The sequence below is a fragment of the Aspergillus viridinutans genome (assembly GCF_018404265.1).
Source record: "Aspergillus viridinutans IFM 47045 DNA, scaffold_12, whole genome shotgun sequence".
In the NCBI taxonomy this organism is placed as follows: domain Eukaryota; kingdom Fungi; phylum Ascomycota; class Eurotiomycetes; order Eurotiales; family Aspergillaceae; genus Aspergillus; species Aspergillus viridinutans.
In genome coordinates, this window is record NW_025091228.1 from 523,004 (window position 1) to 536,818 (window position 13,815).

At 50.3% G+C, this 13,815-nt stretch overlaps 3 protein-coding genes across 3 annotated transcripts; all 3 read right to left on the reverse strand.

Annotated features, from left to right (window-relative positions):
• Positions 1–140: 140 nt before the first annotated feature.
• On the reverse strand, positions 141–1,161 carry Aspvir_002597 (putative mitochondrial dicarboxylate carrier protein; the record flags this gene model as incomplete). The annotated part of the gene is made up of 2 exons (XM_043274195.1): positions 141–189; positions 260–1,161. 2 exons carry the CDS (start codon positions 1,159–1,161, stop codon positions 141–143), a joined length of 951 nt encoding a protein of 316 aa, XP_043130130.1.
• Positions 1,162–4,660: 3,499 nt separating this feature from the next.
• acuF (phosphoenolpyruvate carboxykinase PCK1) lies at positions 4,661–7,092 on the reverse strand (the record flags this gene model as incomplete). Its single annotated transcript, XM_043274196.1, has 4 exons — positions 4,661–6,007; positions 6,420–6,620; positions 6,677–6,752; positions 6,911–7,092. The coding sequence occupies 4 exons, from the start codon at positions 7,090–7,092 to the stop codon at positions 4,661–4,663; spliced, it is 1,806 nt and encodes a 601-aa protein (XP_043130131.1).
• Positions 7,093–11,169: 4,077 nt separating this feature from the next.
• Positions 11,170–13,289, reverse strand: Aspvir_002599 (putative plasma membrane antiporter; the record flags this gene model as incomplete). Its single annotated transcript, XM_043274197.1, has 9 exons — positions 11,170–11,525; positions 11,584–11,685; positions 11,738–12,104; positions 12,154–12,202; positions 12,253–12,665; positions 12,721–12,894; positions 12,953–13,059; positions 13,107–13,175; positions 13,235–13,289. 9 exons carry the CDS (start codon positions 13,287–13,289, stop codon positions 11,170–11,172), a joined length of 1,692 nt encoding a protein of 563 aa, XP_043130132.1.
• Between the last annotated feature and the right edge of the window lie 526 nt (positions 13,290–13,815).

The window sequence follows — 13,815 nt, forward strand, 5'->3', positions numbered from 1 at the left end:
TCTGCCTGCAATCCGCGTTTTACAATGATTTCGCCGATTGAATCGGTTCTTTAATGTCAGATCCTGCGACTTGGCGAAGACAACGAGTCTTATAGCCTCAGTAGCATAGCCACCGGGCTGTCAAGAAGGAGCCGATTGCTTTACTTGGTGATGAGGTTGAGATAATCGGCCACGATAAGCGTCACCATGCTAGAGTCGATCAGTGGGGTTAGCGAGAAATGATGGCTGATAGTAACGAGGCGGAGTGGGGAAAACTAACGCATGGGGCGCGATCCGCACATAGTAAGTGCCAAATCCGCGGTAGAACCTCAACCAACCCTCCTCACGAGCAACCTTGCGAGCGCAGTCGAACAGACCCTTGTACGGAAGCTGGCCAGTCTTGGGGTCCTTTTGTTGTTTCTGCAGTCGAGTCTTGACGAAGTCGAACGGCAACGAAAGGAAACTGGCGAAGAAACCGGCGATGGCTGAAGCGGCGAAGGTTTGGCTCTGGGTGGAGAGCTGCGTGTGCGCTTTCAACTGCGCCTTCGATTCGGCAAAGAAGGCCAATTGACCCAGATTGAGGGCCATGGCACGCACCACTGTCGGGAAAGCACCCGCCCACAGAGCGGCGATACCCTCGTGCTTCGAGATACGAAACAACGCGTCAACGACGGAACGGTAGTTGGCACGAGCCTCTGGTGGTTTCAGGCCATCGGATTGCATACGGATGAGTGCCAGATCTGCTGGGTTTCCAATCATGGCGGCAATACCACCAGCAGCCAAGCCGGCTCCTGCGCGCTCGGCGAATCCGACCTTCCTACCAGCAGCTTCAGCACGCTTGCTAAGGCCCTTGCTGAAGGTGTCAAAGAAACCCAGACGGGCAGTAGTGTAGACAGCCTGCCGCAGCAAACCAGCTGACAGACCGGTGTAAAGGTCGAGGACTTTACCAGAGGCAATGATGTCGCGCGCAACACCAAATGCAGAGGGACGAGGACCAGTACGAACACCCTCACCGGCCAGTTGCAAGCGGACTTTGATCATGTCGATGGGCTGAACGACGACCGTCGCAGTCATGCCGGCGAGACCACCATTGACGAAGGGCAGCGCGGCACGTGTGTACGGTTTGTGCAAGAAATCCACGGCTGGTTGCGGAGCGGGCTCCTTGATAGTACTGGATGCCATCTTGATGGTAAAGCGAGATTCGCACCAGAGCTGTGATAGAATTCAGTCAGTTCGTCAGGCGTTGCGATAGTTTTTGACAAGAGAACAAGACAGAGAGGGAATGCTAGAGAGTAGTTCACTGACCAGGGAATCTCAGTGAACAAGTATATATTCTATGCAAATTTGGTGTTAGCCAATGAACTCAGCCCCAGCAGGAATGCAAAGACACAGCTGATCTACAGAGCGACAGCGTCTGTAAGGAGAGGAGAAGGGATTGTCTCACAGATGACGTATACTCCACCGGGTAAAAGTAGATGATACACTCACCACAAGCAGAAGCTACAGCTGTTGTATATAGAAGACACGAACCGGCAAACAGAGTTGGAGACCGGAGGTTCGACGAGAATAAACAGGGAGAGCAAAGAGGGGAAAGCAATGATGGATGAAATGTCAAAGCAGCTTGTTGGGCAAGACCCAGTGGAGAGTTTGGGGTGACTGAGGGGAAGGAGAAGAGCTGGCAGAAGAAGCTTCCCGGGAGTCACGAGTCAGATGACAGCGAGGTTACCCGACTGACTGCAAGGCTGCCTTGTTCCTGATGATAGAGGAAGCCAAGAGGATACTGAATTGATTCGAGTAGTAGGAGAGTCGAGCGCAAGAGCATGTATTATACCTGTCAAGTCATAGAAACCGAGAAAGGTTCCGAACAACCGATGTACGCCCGCAGACTGGACGTTAGAAGGGGAGGTCTGAGAGCTTTGGAAAGGCACGGAAGATAGACACGGTTTGGAGGTATAGGCATATTTATGTGTGTGGCATGGCTGTGGCTATGATACTATCTCTGCGTATAGCCAATATGAATTCTGGAGAAATTGCTGCGATCTTCGCTACAAAGGCATCTCCACATCATCTGGCTTAATCGTGGATACCAAGGATGCTGTCCTGCTATTGCCATGGAGAGTGTATTATCAGCACGTTTCTGATTCGATCATTTCAGCTCATGTCACACCACTAAGGCCTCGGGTAGTCTACGATCAATCTAGCCAAGTACGCATTTGGTATCATTGCTATTATTGTCATGGACATTTTGAAAGTTGTAAGCTGCATGACACTGCAGCGAACTTGTGAAATGCGGGGTAAGTATGGCTTGTAGTTGTGGGATCACACTATCATCGCATCCTCATCGCATTCTACAATATTTCTGATCACAGCTCTATAAGACAAGCAGAATCTGTTCTCGTTCTGATCAGGCAATACTATTGCCCAATCCATCCACGTTGCAGTCTACAGAGTCTACTGAAACTCAGTATGCAGCCGACACATACCACGTCATGGACCGGAGCGGGGCGCTGGTAATCTTACACTATGACGGTCAGACCAGTACGACCCACAAACCTGCCTTAGGGAAGTACACTATTCCGCTTTTGGTTCCACGAGAACCACCCGGGAACCCGTGTTGTTTCCCGACGCATCCCGATAGCCGGTTGCTAGATGGACTATGGACTATCGAGTTCAGGACAGGAGTCCTCGACAATAGGGGCAGGCTAGCTAGCACGGCTGAGACAACGGACAACATAAGCAAATGGCCAGAGGATTCGCGCAATATCATTGAGAGTACTCCTGAGTCCCGAGCGAGTGAACCTCAGACGGATCAAACGGTATACGCCTCCCTCTGTCCGATATCCCGAGGATAACAGGACCAACGCTCCGGATATCTCACTGCAAGGATGAATGTTCTTGCTGGCGCTTAATCTTGTCAGGTCAAGCAACGTGACGGACGGCTCCGCTCCACACGGCCCACGGAGAACTCATACTACGAGTTCCCGTTGGCCATAGCCAGGCTCCGTTGATGCGGTCCAGATCGGCTATTCTACTGGCTGGCTCCAGCTAGGGAGGATGTGGTCTAGCGGTTTATTCAAGAGCTGCTGAATCCGTCAGGAACAGGACTCACAAGTACTGCTAGTTGAGGATCTGGAGTGTATTTTTCCGTCAGGTTCGGATGGAAGCCCTGGACCCAATTGCGGGTTGGGAATCACATAGTTTGATATCAACAAAGCAACTGAGCAAATCCATACAACGCGATCAACACAGCCAACCTAGTTATCCATATGACGCCATTTATCATATCTTCACCTGAAGGCACATTGTTATTCCATCCACACGAAGCATCAGGAGTGCTGTGCTCCGGTGATCCCTCCGAATTCCGGCACTTTCATCTGAGATAGAACCACCAGGGGCTCAAGGCACGTTGCCTGTCTGTTGGCCAGATGAATGCCATGAGATACGAAATAGAGACGCACTGAAGCTGTTGGTTGAACCATACAGTTAGGCAATCATGAAACCACTTGGTCCGGAGTCAAGTGCTTTCTCCGAGTATATAGTACCGAACGCACAGCATCACTGTCCCGGATCTATACGAGTATACGCTCCTATTCCTGGTAGAGTGGCCTCAACGACATCGCATAAACGTATCTTAGCAATTAGCATCATCTAGAATTACCACTTCCCAAAATCCCCAGCCTTCCCCAACCGCACTAAAACCACCATCTCTGCCACTCAGCGGAAGCACACCCGGCAAGTACCACTGCCTACCACCACCAGCCACCCTCGAATTCCACCGTAGAGAGCAACACACCAAGCCCAACTGTCTCCGTCGTACTATTGCTCAGGGGTGGCCGGGACACAAACGCACCCGGGAAAGGAACACGGGAAGACAAGCGGAATCCAACTCAGTAGTTAACCAACTTGATCCAACTTGCTGTTCAAGCACTAGACGGAACCGGACAGCTATGTAGGTAGATATTACCTCCACGACTACGGTAGTCTAGTTCAGACGCAGGAAGGGCGAATCAACGAATGGCCGATCATCGCTATAGGGGTTGTCATCTATGCGGATTTATTGTAGGACGCAAGTACTCGTTACTCGGGTACGTGCTTGGGTAGGTAGCATGGTTACTTATGACTGACAAGGAGTTGCTCAACGTCAAGGCAGGCTACGCTCATGGCTGGTCTCTCTGGTTGCTTTTGCTCAGTAGGTAACGGGAAACCGGGATGGGTTGTGTTTACGTTCTAGATTGCTAGATGGTCTCCCAGTATGGATGGAATGCTCCCGTATGGTAGAGGGGATCGTAATATCAGCGGGAAAAATCACTAGATCCCCCAAGCGTCAGTGTTTTGTTGGGAGCCGGACTACAGTGCTCCTGGGCAGTATTTATTCGGGACCTTTTCCACTACCTCGACCTCTTTTTATTACAACTACACTGCACCGGCTACAATGGCCAACTCGTTGAACTTAACTTTTTGCATTCTAGATTGTACGATAAAGGTATAATCTCCCCAAGGAGTAAGCCAATGACAGGAATTAGGGCGAAAAGGAAATAGCAAAAATGGTTGAGTACCCGACTTGCGTCTCGCAAGCACACAGATGATCATAAAGCCAATTCATGTCCCAGAAAAAAAGAAACGCAGCACGCCATGCAATATAATGACTAAGCAAAAAAAAAATGAAATGAGATCAAACAATCTACTGGAGGGGAACGGGGCCAGCCGCAATAACCTCCTTCGTGGCTTCGTCTGCGTACTTGGAGAAGTTCTCATTGAACAGCTTGGCCAGCTTGTTGACCTCGTCGGCGAAGCTCGTTGAGGCGGTCCAGCTGTTCTTGGGGTTGAGCAGCTCAGAGGGCACACCAGGGCAGGTCTTGGGCACGTGGAGGTTGAACACGTCGTAGGTCTCATACTCCACGTTGGCGAGCTCACCGCTGTGGATGGCGTCCAGGATGGCACGGGTGTACTTGAGAGGGCAACGCTTTCCACCAGTAGTGGCGCCGGCACCGACCCAACCAGTGTTGAGCAGCCAGGCATTGGTCTTGTGCTCGGAGATCTTGTCAGCGAGCATGCGGGCGTAACGCATGGGGTGCAGGGCGAGGAAGGGCTGGGCGAAGCAAGACGAGAAGGTGGCCTGGGGCTCGGTCACACCGTCTTCAGTACCGGCCATCTTGGAGGTGTAACCCGAGATGAAGTGGAACATGGTTTGCTCGGTGGTGAGCTTGGAAATGGGAGGCAGGACACCGCGGGCATCGCAGGTGAGGAGGATGATGTTCGAGGGGTGATTGTCCGCAATGCAGGGGATCTTGGCGTTCTCGATGTACTCAATGGGGTAGGCGCAGCGGGTGTTCTCGGTGAGGGTGGAATCATCGTAGTTGACAACGCGGGTAACAGGGTCGAAGACAACGTTCTCGAGCACGGATCCGAAGCGGATCGCGTTGAAAATATCGGGCTCCTTCTCGGCGGAGAGGCCAATGCACTTGGCATAGCAACCACCCTCGATGTTGAAGACACCGCGGTCGGTCCAGCAGTGCTCATCGTCACCAATCAGTGCACGCTTGGGGTCAGCAGACAAGGTGGTCTTGCCAGTACCGGACAGACCGAAGAAGACGGTCACGTCACCGTTCTCGCCCTCGTTGGCCGAGGAGTGCAGGGTCAGGACGTTGTGCTTCACGGGCATTTCATAGAAGAGAACGGTGAAAACACCCTTCTTCATCTCACCGGCGTACTCGGTACCCAGGATAACCATCTCCTTCTCGGCAAAGTTGATAGCTACCGACGTAGCCGAGGTCATGCCTTCAGTGAAACGGTTGGCAGGGAAAGAACCGGCGTTGTAGATAACGTAGTCGGGATGGAAGTGCTCCAACTCCTCGCGGGAGGGGCGGATCAGCATGTTGCGCATGAAGAGAGCATGGTAGGCGCGTGCGCAGACAACACGGACGCTGATGCGGTATCTCTCATCCCAGCCGGCATAACCATCGATAACATAGATGCGGTTACGGGTGTTGAGGTAGTCAACAGCACGTTCACGGTTGATACGCCAGACCTAACAGTAGTGGGTTAGTAATCAGCCCTATCGATATGAAATGTGATGCAATGCACGTGATCTAAGGTTGAGCCGAGGGCGGGGAATGCGGAGAAGGCTGAAGAATTGACCGAGTCTCCCGAGGAGAGCACGGGACCACACAGATGCAGGCAAAGCTGCAGTTTTCTGTTTCACAAAGGCTGTGAAATAAATGCCTCATAGATATCCTCAAAGGCATATGAGGCATTTGAGGCGTTTCCCAGAAAACGATTTGATGTCACAGCTGTGCTGCCAAAAAAGCTTGACTCCTTTGGTATGCATGTGCAGGGGACCCCGAGAGCGCTGCAAGTAATCCACTGCAAGGGGCAACAACCGAGAAGAATGCGCGATATACTGGGCTATGCGCGATTTTAAATGAAATGATATCACTTACGTCAGGGCTCATAGGCTTGTTAACGGGTCCCCACCAAACGTCCTTTTCTGACGACTCCTCCTTGACGATACGCTTATCAGAAGGAGAACGGCCGGTCTTGGCACCAGAGTATGCAGTCAAGGCACCACTCGATGTGATGGCGGTACCTGTTTCGTAGACGAGGGCATCTTCGTAGAGGGCAGCGACGGAGGGGTTGGCAATCTAGGACGATTAGTACATCGCAAAGAGGGATGCAACTAGGCCTGGGGCAGTCTTACGATTGCGACACGATCGTAGTCAATGTGGGCGTGCTCGTGGAGCTCCTCCTCGAGTTCAGTGTGGCTCTTGCCCGGTCTGGTAGAAGTATATGTTAGCGAAGGGTTGGTCACTTTGTTTGTGTTGAAGTGTAGCTCAATGAGGGTAGGCAAGAAGACAAGATGGACACTGAGGGAGAGCGGAAAGGGCACTTGAGGGGATTCACAAGGCAGCAAGGTAGAGAAGGGAAGACATACTGAACACCACCGGGGTGCAAAGCAGTGCGATTAACTGATGTGGCAACCATGTTTCTTAGAGAAGTCGAATGATAATTATTATTGCGCTGCTTTGCAACTTGTTGTTCGAAGAAATCAGAGTAGAGAGGACCTGGTTCGGGGCGGGAGGCACGGGGTATATGAATGTTCTCAGCAGGAGCCATGTTCACGATGATACAAGTCTCTAGGATACTATCCGATATGCTTCTCCACAGTTCCGCGGGTGATGTCGGGGTTGAGGAACGAGTCTGCAGCGATGATGGTTAGCCGTGGAGTGAACAAAAATGCCTCTCATCGACTGCCCGATATGACCCGAACCCCAGATGTGGGCACGAAATGGTTACGGAACAACTGGTCGGGACTACCAACCAACAAGAGTAAAAGAAAATCAAAGACGACGTACTTAGCGCTGCAAGGAGGATTGATCGGGAAAGGGATAAATTATTCTCGATGACTCGTGGATAATGGATAATAACGCACGGATAGATGCGTCGGGCTGAGATTCAGCGAGGCGTTGTAAGAAGGGAAAATGACCAGGTGAGAGTAATGCAGGTACTCCGTAGTAGTCCCTACGGTAGTCGAGTCAGTACTGTATTGCGAAGGTTCCTCAGGCTTGTAATAACGTGTAATGCAGAGTGCAGCTCTTAACTACATTCCAGCAGCTGAACGCAGCAAATTTATTCGGAGTCTGCATGTGTAGGACCAGTCTTACAACTATTACGGTACCTCATACCATTCCGGCGTGTTGGCAAAGTATATTCTCTCTGCTATTTTCTGTCTCTACGCAGTACTGAATTTGAGTCCATTGACGGTCAAATGGAGTTATGACGTTAAGGATGATCTCAATAGCGGGACAGCAAGGCCTGCTGGGTTCAAGAGGCAAAAGATCAGGGGCTAGTAAGGCCCAGATTGCGGAGAGTGTAGAGTTATCGGCTAGTACCGTATCTCGACAAAATACCTGTAGTCCTGGATAGGATAATTGGGTTGAATGTATTAACATTGTTGTTATAGAAATTGAAGTGGTCCAGAACAACAAAGCGACAAAGCCATTCCGAAACCAACACACTCGTACAGTCAGAACGACTAATTGCCCTACCAGTTTTTCATCATAATTTCGTCCAGGAAACCTCAGTAACTGTCTCAGACCGGCCGACCCGACGGCCAGAATGAAATCATGACGAAATCCCCGTCTGAAGAGTTTGGGGTCACGATTCCAATCCTGGAAGGAGGCGAATCACTTAGTCATCGCGTGCCGAGGGAAACCGGTTGCAAAAGGCCAATCACAAGCTCTGATTTCACATCCCCACGTAATGGGCAGAAGATATTGCCGCTTGCTCAGTTTGGTTTTTCGCTTCAAGGGAACTATTATCGTTGGTTCTTGAGCATGCAGCTGCAAGTACGGCGTCCTTTGATCTGACGTATCCAAAAGACTCTAGCTTTTTACTGACGATTTCCTCCAATTCATTCTGCTTGCTTTAGTCCCCAAATGCTAGGGCGAAATCACTGGAACCGAAAATACAGGAGGGAAACTAAGGTATATTTTCACAGACAGAGCCCAGATGAGTGTGGAGAGGAAAATCCATAGCACCACGTGAGAAACAGATGCTTTTCTCTCCTAGGATCGACCAAGCCTTCCGAAGACCCCATGATGTTTTCCTCCGCTTCAGGTTAGGCTACGAAGCTGAGAATGAATGACTATGACCTACAATTCACTATTGACTCCTGAAGTAAATGTACTTTTAGTTACAGTAGGAGTCAGCTCTCACTCAGCTGGTCACAGCCAAGAGCTGCATAGTGAAAACCCACGGAGACCGAGTCAGTGACACGAAAGCTAGGTAAGCTCCAATAGCAATGCTTGAAGCATTACTATCATTGTTCTGGCGCGTGAGCTCGGGAGCCTAAGGCAGGAAATTCTGCTGTACCCCGCATCCGCAGGACGCCTGGGCCACGTGGGCCTTCCCCGGACCTCTTAAAGAAGTCTTAGACTCTTGGGCTGTTATCTGGTGATCTAGTCAAAAAGGGTAAGATAGCTACTTGCGCCATGACAGAAATGGACATCTGCCCCTGAATTTGAGGCTGTGCTACAATGACGATAAAATTGCAGACATCCAGATCTTTTAGGAGCTGTTCTGTTTGACTGCGAGAAATCGAGCAGCTAGACCAACGACACTGTATCTAGATGGTGTCTGTACTCATCATCGGAGAATATAGGAATACTCTGAGATCAAAAGAACCAAAGCAAGAGTCTAGATGTGCTCAAAGCCCCTAATTTCCAACAATCGAGGTATCTATGAATTTCGAACAAGCGGGCTGTGCAGTTGGGCAGGCATGCCAAGTGGAGACGGCCTGTTCCCAATGCGGAAGATTTAGGAAGCTATTTGATAACAAGAATCGAATTTCAGAATGTCCCCATCGAAAAATGCCTCATGTCGCACAAATAGTGCGCAATTGGTTTTCTCTGGTTTTTCGGGTCTTTGATAACTCGTCAGGAATTATCACAGGCTTACAGCAGAGCTGAGAGACTCGCAAGCTCCGACGCAATCCGATATTTCGGGATCTAAGAATAGCCTCGAGCCCTTGACTATCTATCGAGTATCGACGATGAAGTCGGAGTATGCTTTTTCTATCACGGGATCGAACGAATAGCCTTGACTCGGCCATTCCAAGTATTTGGTGCTCGGATATCCCCTTTCTATCTTCATATTTGGCTTTTTCGCAGAAAATGGCTTGCAGCTCGTGACCGCAGTTCTTGTTTGGAGTCACCAGACCAGTTCGAGTTCCCTTGCTCCTAGCTCGTCTCAACCCCTACATCCGAGTTCTATTAATGCTTTCGACAGTGCTATCCTTCGAGGAAACCCAATACCTATCAAAAGGGTAAATTCTCAGCTCACTCGAGAACGCCAAGCTCCAGCAAGTTAGCAACTCTGCAGAGTGAAAAGAAAACCCACCCGTATCCCCAGCATGATCCAATAGTAGCAATGGCATCCTCCCGATCCCGAATTCCAACCGGTTTGAAGTATCCACTGAATGGAGACTGTCTGACACCGTGACACGTTGGCTTTGTCTTTGGGTGACCGAGATGTCCTTCTTACTTCATCGATTATAGAGCAGCGCCTGATCCGAGGACTGGACTGCCCGAATATGAGATTGGGTCGTAGGACCGGATACATAGCTCGCTAATGTTGATTACTTAGAATATAGTACTCACGGATTGCTCAACTACATCTAAGCTCTGGGGATATGAAGCACTATTTCTCGCAAAAGTGGTATGCTTATGTACATGAAAGCATAGTGATAAGGTACCAAACAGATTTCCTAAACAGGTAATTGACGGACTTGCATTGAATGGCAGTGATCGATCTCTACATATCAAAGAAGACTCTGACTCAAACATATACATATTCTTCCTATAATGGCCTGTTCACGTACTACTCACTATCTATACAACTCCTCACTGCCTTATGGATATATATATTCAGGGAATTTCAACCCATCCAAAACCTACATAACTATAGAAATCGCCGAAGCTCACTATCTGCGCACAGAACCAACCTCATCCACTCCCAATTACCATAGTCACCTGCTCATGCTCACCTATATCTTCTCAACCCCTGAGGTGTTAGATAGAAACAATCAGCTGCCCATTGTATGACCTCCCACAGACCAATCACCCGAAGCACTCAAGGCGGGGCACGCTGACAGCCGGCGGGGTACAAGCAAAACAAACCACTGCATCTTGCCTTCTTCTCTGATTCTTCAACTACCTTACCTGACTCATCTTCACCCACAAAGGTACTCAAATTATTATCGCATTCATCAACAAGGTATGTCTCCATTTGCTATATTGACGGTCCAAGCAAGCTAACCCTCTCCGGCGGTTCAGATCTTCAGATCTACACCCCCGCAACTCAAAATGGCCGGTCACAACGCTTGTCCCTCCTGCGGTGCTTCCATCTCAGGCGAGAACAAGACTTGCTCTTCTTGTGGAAAGGTACCTTATCTCTTGCAACCTGCATGGCTGGGTGTATGGTATGGCTGACGGCGATAGACTTGCCCCGTTTAAATTCCTTGAGCGATCTCGCTAGGCTGGTTTGGTTTGTTTTCAGATGGGATGGGAGAGGTGGCTCCGTCGGCGTCACACAGTGCATGATGTTATGATGAATGATAGGAATGAAGTTTTCTGATTCTCATTATAATATCGTGACTCTTAAGTAAACTATCTATCGTAAAACAACGAGATATCAAACCATATCCGTCGTATCAACCGCTCGGTCGACTTTTTGCATGGAGTCCTGCGTGCAGGGTCGATCCGCACTTTCTTCACTCTGTCGTAGTATCGCCGCTGTATCATCGCGGGAGAATCGCCGCGTTTGCGCTTCCTCGCCCGGTGAGCGGGAAAAGCGGTTGTTCACGATTACCGAGTGTCGCCCTGGTTCGACCGTACTGTTGTTCGGGAGAGGCTCGTTCTCCGAGAGGAGGACGACTTCCACTGGGTGATCGCAGATACAGGGGACCTTGAATATCTTATATAAAGCGTTGAGCGCGGGGACGGATAGGCCGTGGACGATGATCGAGAAGAGAACCAGCCAATACACAACTAAGGAATGTCAGAACACACATTTACTCTTCGTGAAAGACAAAGAGGGACATCATACCTGGAGCGATGGCAGCAGTCAGATCGTTGATTTCTCGATCACTCTTCCCCGGGGCTGGGAATAATCGACGAGCGTATTCTGCATATGCAATCGCCCCCACACCTGCTCACGTCCGTTATTAGTTCAGACCTGATGCCACGGCGTCAAGACTCACCAATCGGCCCAAAGTATCCCATGAACAAGGCTTCCTTCCAGTTACTGCACACCTTCGGCATGAACCGGTATCCGAGCAGGATCGCCGGCATACGACGGAAAAGCAGGATGAGGAATCCCAATACGATCAGCCGCCAGACTGTGATGCCCGTTGTGTCCGGCATATGAAATTGATCCCATGGCATCACCGCGCCGAGGTACATGAAGATCGCGAAATTCAACAGCGTTTCCAGTGCCGAGTTGAAGGCGTCATGCCGGGCTTGCGACTCGGCGTGATACAGCCCGTCCCAGTTCAATGCGTTCCCGGCCACGAAACAAGCCAACGTCTCATCGGAGCCGAAGCAACCGCACGTGCCGACAATGAATAACTAAATGAGATTGTCAGTGCGGTTCTACCACCAACTATAATAAACTTACCCCGACAGCCACAGGCATGAGGGCGAAACATTCGTTATCGATCCATTTCCTGTTGCAGTGGTGAGCGGAGGTCTCGAAAGCACGTCATCCGTCACGTACCTCTTAGAAGCGATATTGAGAAGCTTGCGGCTTACGAAGCCTATGAGAGCACCATATCCCGATCCCAATACCATCATATAGAGCACACCTTCGATAGCCCAGTGCCTCAAAGCGCGGGTAACTCCACCACCGAAACGTCCGATGTCAGCCGTGCCCAGCGAGTCCGGGATCCCCCTAACCAAATCAAACTCTCCCAGACTGGCTGTGTTGTCAGGTGCCTCGGCGTACCGCAAAAGTGCCACAGCCAGTAGTAGGAAGGGGAAGCCAAATCCGTCATTACCCCCTGCCTCGGACGAGATGAATTCACGGAGAGGACGACGAACATAGTTGTCAGCAAAAGGGCCTTTGGCAATTGCTTGAGACAGGATCGGATCTGTGCATGCTACACAGGAGCCGATTATGAGAGCCGACAGCTGTTCTCGAACATCAGTAACAGATTGCAACGACGGATGACAGAGGCCCACGCACAAAGGAAATACGTGGAATCATGAGCATGATGCAACCAGAGGTCGCGAGCCAACCGATGGCAGTGAGTGGAAGTAAGCAGAGGGTCATTTCCTTGAACCGTTCCTTCAGATATTTCCTCGGCAATTGATATCCAACTTTGACTAACTGGATGCCGATGACCAGGCGAGCCAAATCCTAGGCACGTCAGCATACGGTTACCCAGATAGGACCACTCAAATCCGGCAGAGCGTACGTATGTGATACCGTGGTCCCCATCGCCATTGTCGCCGGCCCACTGGGAAACCTTGAAAAATCTCGCCGCAGCCGGTCCAAAAGCGATGCCAGTCAGGAAAGCAGGCACTAATCATAATCAGCAACGATCGGATCCACGAGAAGAACAAACATACAAGCTTCACCCAGGTACCATCGTTGTTTGATTTTCAGCGATATGAATCCGAATAGGAGGATGTAGGTGCCTTCGATTGATGGTGAGTCAGCGACGATCGCCCATTCAATTGCCCTGAAAAGTCCATACTTATAACCGCCAATACAACGTTGAAGTTATCGACATCGAGAATAGGGTGTAACATCCTTTCTCGAAATTGACCGAAAAGGACAGTTCGCGTAGGTTGACCAGAGAAAGACAGAATGCCCTCAACTCTCTAGTCAAGTCTCGCAAGGCTTGCGCAGAGAAGACCAGTCTGCTAATAGCTTCATTAACCTGGTAAGTCCTCGGCACCTCGATAGAATGGCTTTCAGAACAGATGCAGGAGCTTTGGCAGGATGGAAGCCTCCGGAACGGCTGGCAAGGGATAGGCATGGATAAGGATTCCAGCTTGAGCTCGTCATTGTTATGCATCCCTTTGTATTGTTGCCTGCCTTCAAACCAAGGCCCGCTGGGTAATTGCATGCTTGAGTGGGTCATATATTGGCCCTTGCAGCCTTTGCAGGACGAACTATTTGGCCATATAAAGCTTGGCTGCACAAAATGAGACTGATCGACGGGCTACGGGGGTGGGGGACGGCAGATCACGGAGATCAGTCCTCATTTTTCCAGTAAGGATGAAGGAGAGACGTCGCTGGAAATGGCCGATAAATGCCTAAGAGGTCGAGAAG